Source organism: Perca flavescens, chromosome 14, assembly GCF_004354835.1.
Source record: "Perca flavescens isolate YP-PL-M2 chromosome 14, PFLA_1.0, whole genome shotgun sequence".
In the NCBI taxonomy this organism is placed as follows: domain Eukaryota; kingdom Metazoa; phylum Chordata; class Actinopteri; order Perciformes; family Percidae; genus Perca; species Perca flavescens.
Window position 1 is genome coordinate 15,134,109 of NC_041344.1, and position 17,334 is coordinate 15,151,442.

A 17,334-nucleotide genomic window follows, 5' to 3' on the forward strand; every position below is an offset into this window, starting at 1 on the left:
TTAGCCTCAAATACACTGCTAATTGACGGCAAAATGCTAGCTAATTGGGTCCAATAAATGATCAATATCTTGGTAGCCTACATAATATATTTCGATACCTCTCTGGGACGCCGAAAATAAGTGGACACTTTTAATCGCACGGAATGACGTGTTTTAAGGCAAAGGAAAACGTTTAAAGCCAAGTAAAGCGATTTTAATATTAAATGTTTAAAAAAATCTTACAATTGATGGCGCAGACCACAGATATCATTGATAGATATACATAATAAAGGCGCAGACCATGTTCGTACTGCGTGACATCATATAGCAAGACATCGGTTCAGGTACCGGTAGCCAATCACAGCGGCGGTCGCTTGACGGACACGCGGTCATCAGCCAATAGAAAGCCTCCGTTGGTCAGGCGGGGGAAGGACGACTATTGACAGGTAAAGACGTTGGGGGAAATATTGCCAACGTCCCCTCTACATGAGCATTAGATCAGATGAACTGGATGTGTATCAGCTGTGGAAACTTTGAATAAGTGGACGTTCATCTTCCTTCTCCAGAGCGAATTTCTTCCAGGCTTTAGTTGGTCTGTGGGGCGTGTGTTTTGAGAGGCTAGATCCAGCGGAGGAAGCTATAATGTCTATTCACTTGTATGAATTGAGCAGTAAACTGCTCAGGGACACTGTTGGGAAAATGAGCGACAACCTGACATCCGTGGTGCTGGCAGCTTCTGTCATCACTCTTACTCTGGGATATATGTCTAAAGTGCTGCTCAAACAGTCCTCTGACAGTGATCTGGTAAGTTAGCCAAACATACTTTTTTTTTTTTCTCCATAAATGGTGGTTGAAATTCTTTGTCAGTTTGTATTCATCATCCACTGTTATTATGTTCCTTTTTGCAGAAATACCCACCTTACATACCCTCCAGCATCCCCTTCCTGGGTCATGCCATTGCATTTGGGAAAAGCCCCATTGAATTTCTTGAAAATGCTTATGAAAAAGTAAGTATTAGAATACAACTGAAATTATTCATCTGCAACTTTTTTGGTAATAAATCAATTGTTCAAGAGCTTTTATCAAAAATGCAAAATAATTCACTGTTCCTGCTTTTCAAATGTAAATATTTGCATGTTTTCTTACTCTTTTATGATATTTAACTAAAATATTGTTGACCAATGACCAAAAACCAAATCAAACTAATATAGAAAAAACACAGGTAAATTGGAAATGAAAATAATTGTTAGTTGCAGCCCTATCTTGAAGTTTGTACATGCAAAGAAAATAATTATTGTCTCTATCTTATTTTACCTCTCACACACTTGACCTTACCACATTGTTTGTTTGTTTGTATTTACATGGTTTATGATCAGCAAGTAAAATAAAATGTAATATGAATAGTCTTAGAGGCCTAAAATGCTTAAGATATCCAGGAATTCACATGAAAAAAAGTAAAAAAAATGCCCCGTGTCTCTGCTGCCCACACACAGTACGGCCCTGTGTTCAGTTTCACCATGGTGGGGAGTACATTCACCTACCTGCTGGGCAGCGAAGCCGCCACGCTGATGTTCAACAGCAAGAATGAGGACCTGAATGCCGAGGACGTCTACTCCAGACTGACCACTCCAGTGTTTGGCAAAGGAGTAGCCTATGATGTGCCGAACCCTGTGAGTCCACCTTAACTGCGAAATCTCGTTTATTAACTAATCAGGAAGAAAGAGTCAAACCAGTTGAAAGTTGATAAATGCTACAAAATGAATCACTGTACATTGCAGCTATAATACAAGCTTTCTTTAATGTGTCTGCAGATCTTTTTGGAACAAAAGAAGATGTTAAAGACCGGACTAAACATTGCTCATTTTAAGCAACACGTGAAAATCATCGAGGCAGAGACCATTGAGTATTTTCAGAGATGGGGAGACAGTGGGGAGAGAAGTAAGATCCTTCACGAATAACTTGATTAAATCATGAATATTACAAAATTGACAAGTGACGTAATCCACTATTAATGAGACTCCTTCCAGCTTGTTTTTATCACTATAACCTTTACCAAAACTATAAAGTTTTGTGGAGTTTGTCTGGATTGTTGCCGTTTTTGGTTCTCACTGAATTTACTTTTTGCCTGTTAGACCTGTTTGAGGCTCTGTCTGAGCTGATCATCCTGACAGCCAGCAGCTGCCTACATGGGAAGGAGATCCGCAGCATGCTGAATGAGCGAGTGGCCCAGCTCTATGCCGACCTGGACGGGGGATTCAGCCACGCTGCCTGGCTCCTGCCCGGCTGGCTGCCCCTGCCCAGCTTCAGGTAGGGGTGCTGGAGGATCTCAGGACACACACATCTGTAGACAGAAAGACATTCCTGAGAAAAAAACTTGAGCGTTAGCATATTGCTAGACAAGAGAAGTCCAAAAACACTGGAACAGTAATTCAAAGATGAAAAACACATCCATACATAAAAACAGATTTTTCAGATGTAAAGTACGTTTACCAGTCCCCCCTGGTTGGACTCTGTACCTCATATGGCAATGTATAAACTGTCCTAGTATAATATAACTGCATTTCTTTGTTAGGAAAAGGGACAGAGCTCACACAGAGATCAAGAACATCTTCTTCAAAGTGATTCAGAAGCGCAGACAATCTGGAGAGAAAGTGGACGACATCTTGCAGACCCTCATCGATGCCACGTACAAGTAAGAAAGCTTCGGTGTCCGAGGACAAAAATGTCAAATGTAAGCTCATGCTACTGGATCACATTTAAAAGGATCATTAGATACATACAGACATCTACTGTAATCATATGTCTCCAAAGACTTTTTAAGATATATCATTTTATTTATATTTTGACACTGACTCTTTGGTAAGATACACAATAGTAGGATTTTCTCAAATTTCCGATCCTTAAATGAACTAAAAAAAACTCAAAATCACAGGGTAGAAATATACTAGTATATACTAGTCAATATACCTCAAATCATGACCAGCAATTGTACTTAATTTAATACTTAATTTAAATCTATAAGCAAAAGATAACTGAGCTAAGGATCACTCTAAGAGACTTTTTCTCGGACCGGGTAAACCACATTACATTGTGACAATGCAATTAAACATGTAAGGAAGTTTATATTGTCAGAACTGGAAAAAGGTTAAGTGTCTGTCACTAAAATTACCATCAGAGAAAATCACCAAAAAGTCTGAATAGGTGTCTATAGAAAGCTTTCCGCTAAAATATTTAAAATCTGATTATGGCCCTTTAAACACACACCAGTTCTAAAAAGGACTGTTTCCCCTTAGAGACGGACGAGCCCTGAACGATAACGAGATCGCGGGGATGCTGATTGGTCTCCTGCTGGCGGGTCAGCACACGTCCTCCACCACCAGCGCCTGGATGGGTTTCTTCCTGGCCAGAGACAGAGCTCTGCAGGAGCGCTGCTACGCCGAGCAGAGGGCTGCATGTGGAGAAGACCTACCGCCACTCGACTTTGATCAGGTAAGGCTGATTTTACAGTGTTTTTATATTGGCCAAAATTATAATAACATACAAAATGATCAATATTTCCAGAATGGAATTTAAACATCCTACAGTAACTTAAAAAAGCTTAAAGGTGCAGTAGATAAGACTTATAAAACTAACTTTCTGTCATATTTGCTGAAACTGACCCTATGTTCCGGTAGAACTACATGAAGCATGTCATTTAAAAAAAATCCGGCTCATCAGGCACCACCTACAGCCTGTAGTGTGATTTGCAAAAATCCACAGCTCCCTGTTCAGATGCACCAATTAGGGCCAGGTGGGGGTGTCTAACTGCGTGTCAATCACTGCTCATGCACACACATTAATTCTCCCTTGTGTGGCGGAGGGGCTTAGGAGACCGTTTTGGGCTTCAGCTAAAAAGGGGGAGGGAATGAGAAGTTGTTGATGTTCCCATTTTTTGGCTAAGTCCTGGATCTTTACAATCCTACCTACAGCACCTTTAACATCCCTGTTTCAAACTTTTGGCTTTTCATTAACACTTTAACTTTACATAGTGATTAAACTAGTTACTGTAACAGTATAAAATAGTTTTGTGTGATTAACAATGAAATAATAAAATAAGTCATAATTAAAACAGTTTTGCAGCTTGTCTCCACCTCTGCGTTTTCCTATAGGATTGTCTCTACTGAGTGACCTAGACTAGAAGTTGCTCTACCTACTGGTTATATTAATTTATTGGCGATAAACATTTACTGTAAATGTGTAATGTAATCAAAATCAAGATAGTTTACAGGCTACTGCAGTTACCCTTATTGTTAATAATAACACTGCAATCATGCATGCAGATCATATTTCCCTAAAGGAAATGCACCAAAACTCACAGATTGTGCATAAGAACAGACTTTATTCATTGTACCCAGTCCATGAGGAGGAAAGGGAAGAGACAGGTTATAAAGATGCTACTCCTGAGATTTACATATGCTCCAATTGTTTTCTACTGTTGGTGTAAGTAACGGTTAATCTTGGCTGTTTTGAAGTGCTTAAAGGAAACAAAGAACGTTAATCCTAATATTGTCCTGGTGTCATCCTCAGCTGAAGGATCTCAGCTTGTTGGAGCGCTGTTTGAAGGAGACCTTGCGTCTCCGCCCACCCATCATGACCATGATGAGGATGGCTCGCTCTCCTCAGGTAAGAACAGCTGGCTACAGGTTACAAGTCCTGAATCACATGCAATCATATTCTAGAAGTTGCTCCTTTCTAGCCCTTTTGGTATTGCTTCTAGTATTTGACCTCAGCAATAAAATAGTTTCCCCTTTTTACTTTAATGCTCCATTTCTCAGCACAGTTTTTTTTTTACTCCCTTCAGACTGCAGCAGGATACACCATCCCTGTGGGCCACCAGGTCTGCGTCTCCCCGACTGTCAACCAGCGTCTGCAGGACACCTGGGCCGAGAGGATGGAGTTCAACCCTGACCGCTACCTCAACGACAACCCCGCTGCAGGGGAGAAGTTTGCCTACGTGCCGTTTGGAGCTGGTAAGAAAAATCTGCGATTAAAACTTTCATGAAACTAGTTTTATTCGTTAATAATTAACATGGTAATTACGTATCTGAATCATCAAAAAGTGTTAAAATGCATGTGCCTTCTCAACTTGTATTTCAGTTTGCGTTCTTCTTATTATTTTAAATCTTAGCTGTAGATTTAAAACTGAGCACACTAGAAATTTAATTATGTACAGATGCTTTTACACTCAAAAACTCAAAATGTACCTCCATTTTCCAATTCTTCAGGCCGTCACCGCTGCATCGGGGAGAACTTTGCCTACGTCCAGATCAAAACCATCTGGTCCACTTTACTGCGCATGTACGACTTTGAGCTGGTGGACGGATATTTCCCCACAATCAACTACACCACAATGATTCACACCCCTCACAACCCCGTCATCAGATACAAGAGGAGAGAACAGTGAGAGGCATGGAGCAAAGACACAAAGTAACAGTCCAACATCCTGACGGTTTGAAGTGAAGCTGTAACTTCCGGGGACTTATTTAGGAACGTTTAGATGAACGCACTTTGCTCTGCCTGAATGTCCAACCATTTAGTTTGTGTGCTTGTTTCAGCCCTTCCCTCCCCCCCTGAATGTCAACAGTAATACATGCATTTTTTAATCTTGCGTTTCCCGAGATGATTACACGGACTGTATGACTGAGTTGAAAACCGATGCTAATATTCACAATGTGAATTCTTAAAAAAAAATAAAATAGAAATGATCAGTGACGCAGTGCCTTGATGGAGGAGAAACATCTGTTAAGTGAATGAAGCCTCGAGGCCGTTGAAAGTTTTATTTAGTGGATAACCGTAAAACCAAGCAGAGTCTTACTTTAGTCCATATTCCAGACTTGGCTGGTTGGCTGGTTTAGGGGTTTCTCAGCATGCATCCAGTGAACTTCACCATTCCTGCTTCATGAGACATTTACACCGATGGCCAAAAAAAAAGAAGCAATATTCTTAGTGAAATTGTATTCCTTTATTCCATTAAACACATTGAAACAGTAACAGCCCCCACTGTAAATAGCTGTGAGCCCCTGGTGTCACGCTGTCACAAATCAATTTCCTTTAAAATTGCCAAAAGGAATAATCGTAAAAAGAACTAAATAAGGTCACGGCAGCAAAGTGTTTTTTTTTTATAGGTGACCTGAACTAATTAGGAGCTTTCGTTGAGTTACCAAGCACTGACTCTCTTTAGTGTAAACAGCAAAATACAATGGGCCAGATGTACTAACGCTTTTGCGCCCACTTCAGGCGTATTTGTTTTGCAACGTGCGCGTAAAAGCATGGCGAGGTATGTACAAAGAGGCCGCACTGAGGTAAAAGCGCAGACTGCCTGTCGCACGGACTGAAAATGGCAAATTGCGCTTTTCCGTGTCATGCATATGCATTCATGGGAGGGTGAAGGGGAAAGTGGGAGTTTCCCATAAAGAGATGGGAGGGGAAGCGTAAAGTGCGCCTAATTATGTATTCCGCGGTATGTACAAAAACCGCCCGTGAAAGCGCACCTCTATTTTGCGGTGAAAATTCTCCACCTCTTAAGGAACACGCCGACTTATTGGGAATTTAGCATACATACATACCCTTCTCATCTCCGTGCGTGCTGTAACGCTGTCTGACGGCTCCAGCGGCATCAGGCCAGCACAGAACATGCAGGTGAATGGTTCCAGTAATCCTACTGCTCCGAATAAGTGACAAAATAACGCCAACACGTTCCTATTTACATGTTTTGATTTATAGAGTCACAGCGTGTACAAAAAACAACGTAACATGAGACACAGCCGTCTTCTAACTGTAAACAAACCGGGAACTATATTCTCAGGCGGAAGAATATAGTACTTGGGCGGAGTGATATGCTCGCAGCAAGCCTGTCTGAGAATATAGTTCCCGGTTTGTTTACTGTTAGAAGATGGCTGTGTCTCATGTTAAGTTGTTTTTTGTACACGCTGTGACTATACAAATCACAACATGTAAATAGGAACATGTAGGCGTTATTTTGTCACTTTTGTCACAATTCGGAGCATACACATTACAGTAATTAAGCTAAATTCCCAATAAGTCGGCATGTTCCTTTAAAAGCAGGTGTAAACCAGCCGCAAGCTAGCCTGACAAGCCAGACCCACATCAAGATGTTGGGTCTGGGAACTCACCATTGACAGGGCTCAATCCGAGGGGCGGAATAAACTGTTGTCTTTCAAATTCTCTGAGCAGCGAAGAAGGTAGCAGAGCTAGTTGATAGATTAAACTTCTGCCGTATCCGGTCGGCAAAACTCCGAACACATCTTCCTTTTTTAAGAATGACTTCAGTGCCGTTCTTTGTTCTTTTCTCAAAGAAAAGCCAAACTCCAAGTCTTCCAGACTTCCAGCAGCCATAAGCCCCGCCCACCGACTCTATACACTATGTGATTGGCCTGACTAGAGTTTGGTTTTTCCAGCTCGCAAGCCATCTGGCTGCAAATTAAATTGGCTTCCGCTAGGGTGCGTCTAGATTTCTAGGCTAGCCGCAAGCGGGTTTCCTTGCATATGCCTCCTGGTGAAATGGCAGCAGTAAACCGAGCAAGACGAAGACAAGGAAACGAGCTGAAAGGATTTTTGCCACAAGGATCACACTTTTTAATTTGAACGAACACGAAATCATTAAGCAGCCATGCAGTATTACAGTTACTGGAAGAAATCAAAGATGACATTGAATCTCCGACTCAGCGTTCACATTCCATTCCAGCAGTTGTTAAACTCCTGGCTACATTACAAATATTGGCATCAGGATCCTTTCAAACAGTCATAGCATCAGCAGTGGGAATATCGCACTCTGCACTCAGCCGTAGCTTTGCTACAGCGCACTAGTCAATACATATTTCCCCACCACTAATGCTGAAATAACATGCATCAAGCTGTTACATCATGAACAAGCAGATCAACTTTGTTATCACTAAATCTTTTGTTTTCGCTGTTTTGACTTGGTGGCTGATCCATGATAGAAAGATGCACGCAATTTACGGTATAGTGGGCGGAGAAAGGCGCTGATTACCCAATGAACTGCAGGTTTGGTAGATAGGACATGAGCTGAAGTATCACAAGATGCGTTTTCTGCGGGTTGGCCATGGCGCTGATAACGCTACATTCGCAAATGTACTTACATCTGGCCCAATGTCTCACTGTGCAAGCTGTGTTGTTCATACTGTACCACTTGAATCAAACTGTTAAAGGTCTTCTCCTTACAGAAAATATTGTGCTTATCATGGCGTATGTTGGTTTATTTTGTCTTTTTTGCAATTTTTCTTTTGTTTCAGAAAAAAATGTTCAATTCCTTCTTTCAATAAAGAAACTTTCAAAAATCAGCTCCAACACACTGTCAACACTTAATGCCAAATGTATTACTGATTGTTTCGGTAAAAGCAACCCTCATTTTTTAGTCAGTGGATAAACAAGAAATGAAAAGTCCTCAACTCTTTCAAATAATAATGTTTATTTCAGTTTTTGACAAAATACCCAGAAATTTCAAAGCTCCTACGCTTTACAAAAATACGTTCTCTACAAATGTCCTCTGTAGTCTGGCCTAAGCAAAACACAGTGTAGTGTAGAATATCCAGTAGCAGCCTCCTTAACGATAAACCCAAACATTCTCTACCTAACGCTCCGCCCATACAACACAAACATATGAATTAATAAATCACAAGGTCTTAAATTAGCATTAGACAAATATACACAATTGTAGCTCATCCACAACAAAGAGGCAGATCCATTTACAAACATAGCTGTTTTTCAAGTGCTGGCGACAAAAAGCCTGAATAAAACATGTCGTACACTAGTAAAAAAATGTGTTTTGGTCCACATGGAAAGATACAGTCCACACCAGAATGATAGCGCTCAGCACGAGAAAAGGCAACTGAGTTTTTTTCAAGCCAAAGTAACTTGACAGCGTCTATCTTCTCAAGCCAAAGTGCAGTTGAGTATATGAAGAAGCACCTGCAGAGAAAAAAAAGGCAATTTTAAAATGACTTCACAGAGTTAAAAACCACAACAAACTCAAAATATTGGGATGATAAAAGTTACATTTTATGCAAATAATTTCCAAATCGCAACTTCAGTCCCACGCACAGTAATTTAGGGTCTACACATACTTTCACAATGTCAAACAATGTGTTTGTGTGCGTCTGTGTGAGATAATGTTTGTTAATCGTTAATGAGGGTCCGTAGAAACAACCCTTTGCTTTGGTATTCACAGCTTCCCTTGTGAAACTTCACTGACGCAGTGTAGTCACTCTTGTTGACTTTCTTGAGAATAATTAAGGATGGTGTTGAAACTCTTCCAGGAGCAAAAAAAAAAAAAAAAACAAAACACATTTCATATTTGAAAAAAAACAAAAACATTTTTCCCTCCTTTTTTCATTTTAATTGCCAGTGGTGCCCCTTCTTGTATTAAACTTTTACATATGCTGATTTCTTGTTCACTAACTGCAAAGCCTACCTGATGTCACACTCCCCAGCCTCCTCTGCAGCGCCTCCAGTCTGGAGATGTAGTCAGTGAGCGCTCGGTCGGGGTCGTAGCTCTGCAGGTGGGAACAGGTGAGAGCTCCGTGGTCTCCAGCCATGTGAAGCCTATACAACACAGACACCAACCTTTTACTAACAGAACTGACATTATATGTCACTATAAACAGTTCTGATTTGGATTAGGCATGGGCCAGTTATCGGTTTCAAGGTATACCTCGGTTTCAAAAAGTCACGGTTTCAAAACCACTACAATTTTGCGTCACACCGTTCCTGCAGTAGTAGCTGTTTCTTACGAGTCTTCAAGGACAGAAAGTGCAGTTTAGAAATCCCTCTTCCTGCCAGTGTGCAGTGGGTAAAACTCAAATACATTGTTTTTTTTACCCCAGACATTTCAAAACTAGTGCTGTCAAACGATTAAAAGATTTAATCGCGATTAATCGCACATTTTTATCTATTCTAAATGTCCCTTGATTTCTTTTTGTCCCATTATTTTTTCTCATTTTAAAATGGAATAGTGGATCGGCTTGCTTTGTGCTTTTGTCGCCTGGCTTTGACGAGGGGGCGGAGAATTGGCATCAGCTGTGTGCTTGGTCATCAAGTGGTTTTTCAGATTGGACATGCTGCGATGATAGCTTGGTTCACAACGACAAAACACACAGATCACTTTGGTCTTGTCAATGGAACAATTTCACAACTTTTTCCATTCAGAATCTTATTGGCATCAATTTCGGCATCTCACGCTCACCATCCACTCAAAACGTAACGTTAGCCTACTACTCTTTGGCCGGCTCGTGAGCCCAAACAAGTGTGTGTGTCGTGCCTGTTTTGTTTCCGGTCTAGCTAGATCCGGTGTGGTGTTGTAGTTTTTCTAGTTTTCTAGTTTTTGCTAGGCCAAAAGGAACGTTAATCTCGTGATAAAAAAATTGATGCGGTTAAAATGGGTTTGCGTTAACGGCGTTAATAACGTGTTTAACTGACAGCACTATTCAAAACACACACTATACTTATACTTAGCCATTGTTATTGGGATGTGCACCAAGTATCACACTGTCAAAATTTGTTGCGGAATACATTTTAAAAGCTGTAACCGCAATACCGCAATACCGTGAACCCGTGATATTTTTGCTGAAGGTTATCATGCCGTCAGAAACTCATACCGGCCCATGCCTAAATTGGATTTTCCTTCAATTTAAATGAAGATTTTGTAAACACAAAAACATTAGATACATGTTAACTTAAGCAGAATGTTGTTGGTCAGAAAAAGTTTGTGTGGCTATCTTGTGATGATCACTATTTTTGGCATTTTATAAACTAGTCTAGATGGACTACTGGAAATTATTGTTAGATGCATTTATAATAACTGTAATTGTTAGTTGTAGCCCCATTAAATGTTGCACCTGTGGTGTGTGGAGGAGACAGCCGATCTGGGGGATTCACGTCCACTTCGGCCCCTGCCGCTGGAGACTCCTCCACTTCCTCTTTCTCTGTACATCTCCACGCTTCCCGGGTGAAGATACGGTGAGTCTCTCACCTCCGTATCTGAGAGAGAGGAATACAAATGTAGTGAGCATCGCTTCTAAAAGGATTCTCTCCAACATGTAGAAACCAAAGAGCATGATATGTTTTGGATACCTAAAATCTGTCCTGCGCCGTTCTTGTTGACGCTGCAGGAGGATGTGGAGCTTATCCCCGTCGCCTTGTGCCATCGCTTCACTAGGAAACGCATTCTGAGCAGAAAATGTGTAGGATTTTACTTTTATAAAATCAAAGTTGTAATCTCTTTGACTGCATATACAGTACATCTGTTGTTAACGTGAGGACGTTTTGGATAGCACTGGCCAAAACAAACACTCCAACACAGAGCTCTGGCTGCCTACCTGGAGAGGGCGATGGAGACTCGGACAGCAGAGCGGAAGCGCATCAGTCCCCGGCGGCGATGGCTGAGGGACTCCAGGCTGGGCAGCGACGGCCGGCCGCCCATCCTGGAGAGGAGCGACAACGTGGCTTCCTCACACTCCTGGAAGCCGCCCAACAGTAACAGCAGGTACTTCTTCTGGTAGATCAGTGCTTTGCGGAAGCTTTCTGATCTCAAGTACTTTCCATACATCCTCTGGAGGAAAAGGAAAGGAGTAAAATGATACGATTGCACAGAGCATTCTGGCTTGGAGTTACTACAAGCAACTAACTACAAACTCCTTAATTGCAGGGACGTATTAGCTGTTTCTAGTGGACCTTCAGTGCAGCATTGTCAGCCTCAGGTCCAGTCATCTCTCGCAGCGTGTCGGTCCTGATCTCCCCACGAAGTCGGGCCACTTGGGCCTGGGCCAGAAGTAAAGCCTTCTCCAGGCGGACCTTCTCTCTCGTCCAAGCCTCCCGCTCCTGGGAAAGTACCATAACCCCCGAGTCCACCTTCAACACTCCTTTCCTGCTGCTGAACTGCAGGACGAAATCAGATAATGGAATTTAGTCTAGAGTCTTCTGCATGGAATGACAAGAAATGAAAAGCTGACAACAGCTTTCCACATATGAGGCCCCTCTGGTATCTTATTTTATGTTAAAGTTCTTTCACATCTCTGGAACACCAGAAGATTGAGATTCTGTTTCAGCAAAGTGTTGTAATATTTATAATAATATCAGTTCAGTCGTCTCTATCAGTAGTATTTAACGGTCATGTACTCACACTGTCGCCTGATCCCAGTCCAGCCTGCCGGTAGCGTCGGAGCTCTTCTTCCAAGCGGAGCGTGTGGTTCCTCAGATCATTCTTCTCTTCGGTCAGCCGGCTGACGAAACCAGTCAGCTCGGCGTTCTGCCTCAGCAGCCGCTCCGTCAGGGAGTTGGAGGAGCTGGAGGAGGCTCCTGGCAGCAGGGAAACACTCTGCGGGAAACACACAAGCAGTCACAACCATATGTGGTCATGTCAGGAGCTTAACAGATAGCAGATGCTTGGAAAAATAAACAAACAGTTGATTTGAGCTCATCAGCATGTGAGAATTCTACTTTCGCCCAAAATTTGTGCACGAGTAGGTGAAGTAACAGTTCCTCGATTCAAGTTTTGGCAAGAATTTGGTCTTCCCTATTTTCTTCCATTAAAAAAACATAACTCTACAAAATCCACAAAATGTTTAAAGCAGAAGTGAAACCATCACAAAAGACGAAACTGTTTCTGACCTCGGGGACGGAGGTTAGACCTGGGGATTGCTGCAGCATAGTGATGACCTCGTCAACATTGGACTGCACCCAGGATAACTCTTCACTGTCGACCTCTGCAGTCAGCCTGCACACGTGTACAAATGACCAGTTCATTTCCATAAGGCTATATTAGAAAAGCCCTGCATATCATGATACATTTATGGATTCTGTGTGATGTGATCCATTGTTAATATAAAAACACTGATAATAGCTGCTTTAATTACCTGCCAGTAGTCTTGTTCGCCATGCCGCGGATCTTGGAGGAAATGAGGTGGAGTGTGCCCAGGATCTTGTCGACTGTGCGCCATGGACCATGGTGTGGTCCGCTGGTGTGACCTGTTGGAGACGCCTCCAGGTTAGGGGACGCAGCGGAGCCCGCTGTCTGACCATTTGCGCTCTTCTGCTGGAACACCCAGTCTTTGGTGCGGTCGGTTGTCTGCTGTGGAAAATATAACAACACAGATTTAAACTAACAAAAGACTAACAAAAGAATGAAAGCACTATTAAAAAAAATTCTAAAAAGTGTGACTAGTTGATACTCACACTGTGGCCATCAGCCTGCAGAGGTCCGCTCCCCTCCCTCCCTCCTCTCTCCTCTCCCAACTTATTCAACCTCTCCTCCAGCCTCTCCTTCTCCTCTTCTACACTCTTCCTCTTCTCCATCTCTCTCTGCAGCTGCTCCTGGGCCTCAGACATTCGTGCTTCCAGGCTCTCCAGCTGGGCCCGGGCTTGCAGCAGCGCCTCATGGTCCCGTCTTGACCTCTGACTCCCCAAAGTCAGCTGCTCCTCTTTTCGTACCACCTCGAGCTTCTGGGCCTCCACCTGACTGAGGAGACGCACCACCTGGAGAAGGACAATGAGGACAAATGCAGACTTAAGATTAAAAAATTATTTTACTGATAGTTTTTACAAATATTTTAATCCAAGACATTTTGACAATGATGCAATGCCCATCTTGTGTCCAGTTGGAACGAACTCGGTAGAAAACAACCCACCTGTGCATGTTTGTCATCCAGCTCCCTCTGCAGTCTTTCCAGCAGACTCTCTCCCTTGCCGAGCCCCGTCCTATCCTCCTCGACTCGCTGCTCACTAGATGGACCGCCGTCAGAGGACACACCCGTCCGCAGCTGCTGCTCCCTCTCCAGCGCAGTGCTCATCTCCAGGGCCTTGGCTCGCTCTGTCTCCAGCTGGACCTGGAGTTCCTGGAGGCGACTGTGGAGACTGAGATGCTCCTGCTCGGCCTGCTGGGAGAGCTGAGAGGAGGCCTGGCGCTCCTGTTCCAGGGTCAGGCTCAGCTGGGCCGCGTAGCCCTTCTGCTCCTCCAGACTGAGGTGCAGGTCCTTAGAGGAAAATGGAAATGCACTTGTTTTTAGAATGACTTATAGACTGTAACAGAGATCTTCAACAGGGGGTCCGGGACCCCTAGGGGTCCTCAGAGTTGCTGTACAGGGGCCCCCAAATTATTGTTCGATGGTTTAATTTTTTTCTTTTTTTCTTTTTTAAATATGTCTGAAAATATACATTAACCTGAATCCAACATATTATTAGTAAAGCTTTTTTTTTTTTTTTTTTTTTATGTACACAAAATTGATGACAGGCTTACTAGCCATAAGTTAGCCATCCACGGATACAGTTAAGCTTAAGGATTTACTGTGCCACATTTTAGCATTAAAACATGATGTATAAATACATGAATATGTCAACAATTATTATTTTAAAAGCTTAGTATTGTATGCACTATAACAAGCTATTTGTAAAGTCTTTAGGACACCCTATATACATTATTGTGGGTCCAGTTTAATATGCAATTCAATTTTATACAATATACTGTATATGGTAAAGTCTCTTTTTTTCTGCTAAGGGGTCCTTGGCCTAAAAAACTTTGAAGACCCCTGCAATGTAACATAAGAATGGGTAAGTTGAGATGGTGAAATATCACCAGCAGAATTGCCTTGACTGGGACAACTTTTGATGTGTTTCCAATGCAAATACCTCAGTAATTACTGCATTGAATGTCTGCTGAATAAAACTGACGCACCTATTTATTTGTTTATTTAATGGAGGCAAAAGTAATACATAGGAAGAAGCCCCCATCCCTGGTTAGGTGTTTAAATTTAGGTTAAAGAACTCCAACATAGACTTAGACTTACCTCCAGTTCTTCTCGTTTACTCTCCTCATTTTTCACAGTTCGACACCTCTCCTTCTCCATGGCCCACTGAAGATCTCTGCTTCTCTTCCTCTCCTCTGTCAGATGATCGTTCAGTGCGTCCACCTCAACAGCCTTCTGCGATACCTCTGCCCTGTTGACAGAAAAAAAAGTTCAATTGAACATTCAAATCAAATGGTTGTAAATGGAGGCAGTAAAAGCATTGGTTCTCAAAAGGGGTCCAAAATAGATAGAAGTATAATAAATACAGATAATAGATCTGAAGGGTCACCAGATGATTAGGGGTGAAGATATACTACTGTGTCCCAACAGATATCAATGCAGGGGGCAATCTGCGGCACACGCGTGGGAACTTTGTTGCATGCATTGCCCTCCTCTCTCTCCTCATAATTCCTATATATACCTCTACTGCAAACACCAGGCGTGGTGGATGCACGTCTGTGTCTAACCTGAGTGTGTCCAGCTCTTTGAGGTGTTTGTGCTGAGCCTTGAGCGTTGTCTCCAGCTCCAGTTTAGTCTGGGACAGTTCACCCTTCAGCTCCTCCACCAGCAGCCTGTCAGCCTCCGCTGCTCCATCAGCTCCTCCTCCTTCCCTTTGCTCTTTCACGCTACGTTCACCACCTACTGACACAGCAGGCTGGGCACCTGAAGGACATCAATATCAGGATGTTTTCCCACTCAAAGCAGGCAAAATAATGGACACATTACACTAGTAGGCAAAAAAAGAGCATCACAAGCAGAGTAAGAGTTTTTTATAGTGGTTTACCTTGATGAAGTTGCTCTAGTTGACCACGGAGCTGATGCATCTCAGAGATGAGACTGGTCCTGTCCGCAGTGTGGAGCAAACCCATCGCCTCTCTGTGCTGGGCGTCCTGGATCACAAATACAAAATTTGGTTACTGACCAGCACAAATGATAATCAAAGGAGAGGAAAGCCAAGAGAAGGTTGTTTCTGTTTAATAATGTGCAGATAGTTTTTTGCCTGTTGGGTAAAACCCAGACATTAAAATAATGTTGAATCAATCATTGAGTAGTGTTCAAAATCAATGACAGGACTGAAAAACATCAAATAATATAGTTCACATAGGTCATACAAACTACTTGATGAGTGGTGCAACCCCCTATATATATATATATATATATATATATATATATATATATATATATATATATATATATATATATATATATATATATATATATATATATATATATATATATATATATATATATACACACACACACACACACACTATATATGTATATTCTTATAAAAAGGAAAAAACTTGGTCAGAGCTTGACTTAAATTACAGATAGACCGAGCATTTGTCGTCTTTGCCTTAAACTTTAAAATAGTTTAATTACTATTGGATTATCCAATTCAATTGCATTTTTTGTAAATTCTATTTTGTTGTTCTTGTGTTTGTTACTATTCTGGTTGTTTGACATTTAATGTTTTTAATTGTAAAGCATTTTGCAACTTTTGTTTTAAAAAGTGCTATATAAATAAATCTTTACTTGCTTTTAGGGTTAATAGAAGAGGAAATTGACTGGTTTGACGCAATCTATTTTCAGCTTTAGCATCTGTGCCAGTACTGGATTTTAACAATAATAAATAGAGGAAGAGCATATTTTCAGACCTTTTATAAATTACTGCAGTCAAATGTCTTTTTCCTTCAGCTACTTTGCATTTAATTGTCTTTTCCCTTCATTTACGTGTACAACAGTGAACACCATGCAGTAATTTTAGTTTGGAATGAATTCAGTGCCAGACTACAGATTCAGTTGTTATTTCTGACCTGTTCAGCCAGTCTGTGCTCCAGCTGATTGAGGTGGATGATGGCATCGCTGGTGTCCAGCAGGTCCAACTGGCTGTAGAGGGCGCTCTTCAGCACGCTGCGCTCCTTCATAAACACCTGCCGCACTGCATCCAGCAGCTCACCGCGCCAGTCCACACCGCCTGACGTCTGCAGCAAGTCAGAGATACACAGATAAAGACACAAGCACACATACAGTGCAAGACTGGTTGAGCTCTGAAAAAGAGTAAGCAGTGTTTTGTAAAGACTCATGGGGGGTTTCTTCTACCTGTGTTTCTCTGAGTGTCTGTATCTGGGTGATGAGGCCTTTGAGAGACTCCACAGTCGCCAGTAAAGCATCTCGTTCCTTCACCCAGCCTGGGACGTTGAACTGGCTGCCCGGCTCGCCTTCAGTGAGAGGGAGCTCTGAGAGAGAGAGAACCTGCATGCCCTCCTGGTGTACCTCACGGAGCAACGTCTAAATGGACAACAAACACACAGAAATGTTTTGGGGTTTACCATCAGTCTTTCCTAATTCAGCAACAAAAAAAAAATAGGAAAAGAAAAAGAGATGTTTTGGAAGTAATGCTCATACATGCAGTAAGCAAACACAAAAACAACACATGGAATACATAATTTCTCTTGTGTGACTATATGTAACTTTTTAATGTTTCTGAAGCTCGGTC

General features: G+C 42.1%; 2 protein-coding genes across 8 annotated transcripts in view; one reads left to right on the forward strand and one right to left on the reverse strand.

The window, feature by feature from the left end:
• Positions 1–415: 415 nt before the first annotated feature.
• cyp51 (cytochrome P450, family 51) lies at positions 416–5,734 on the forward strand. Its single transcript, XM_028597735.1, has 10 exons — positions 416–783; positions 888–986; positions 1,473–1,649; positions 1,791–1,917; positions 2,112–2,286; positions 2,552–2,671; positions 3,273–3,468; positions 4,546–4,641; positions 4,820–4,988; positions 5,244–5,734. Exons 1-10 carry the CDS (start codon positions 622–624, stop codon positions 5,420–5,422), a joined length of 1,500 nt encoding a protein of 499 aa, XP_028453536.1. The 5' UTR covers positions 416–621; the 3' UTR covers positions 5,423–5,734.
• Positions 5,735–8,448: 2,714 nt separating this feature from the next.
• The window catches only part of akap9 (A kinase (PRKA) anchor protein 9), a 67,428-nt gene continuing 58,542 nt past the window's right edge, over positions 8,449–17,334 (reverse strand). For 6 of the 7 annotated variants that reach the window (XM_028596792.1, XM_028596789.1, XM_028596791.1 and 3 more), the window contains 16 exons: positions 16,938–17,126; positions 16,652–16,819; positions 15,619–15,724; positions 15,302–15,497; positions 14,835–14,985; positions 13,680–14,024; positions 13,228–13,527; positions 12,909–13,153; positions 12,664–12,769; positions 12,176–12,370; positions 11,728–11,931; positions 11,373–11,605; positions 11,128–11,222; positions 10,893–11,034; positions 9,470–9,600; positions 8,449–8,967 (listed from right to left, as the gene is read on the reverse strand). In XM_028596792.1, coding sequence (XP_028452593.1) covers positions 8,924–8,967; positions 9,470–9,600; positions 10,893–11,034; positions 11,128–11,222; positions 11,373–11,605; positions 11,728–11,931; positions 12,176–12,370; positions 12,664–12,769; positions 12,909–13,153; positions 13,228–13,527; positions 13,680–14,024; positions 14,835–14,985; positions 15,302–15,497; positions 15,619–15,724; positions 16,652–16,819; positions 16,938–17,126 — 2,850 coding nt within the window. In that variant the 3' untranslated portion in view covers positions 8,449–8,923. The remainder of the gene's footprint in view (positions 8,968–9,469; positions 9,601–10,892; positions 11,035–11,127; positions 11,223–11,372; positions 11,606–11,727; positions 11,932–12,175; positions 12,371–12,663; positions 12,770–12,908; positions 13,154–13,227; positions 13,528–13,679; positions 14,025–14,834; positions 14,986–15,301; positions 15,498–15,618; positions 15,725–16,651; positions 16,820–16,937; positions 17,127–17,334) is intronic. The other variant, XM_028596790.1, reaches the window with a different exon arrangement.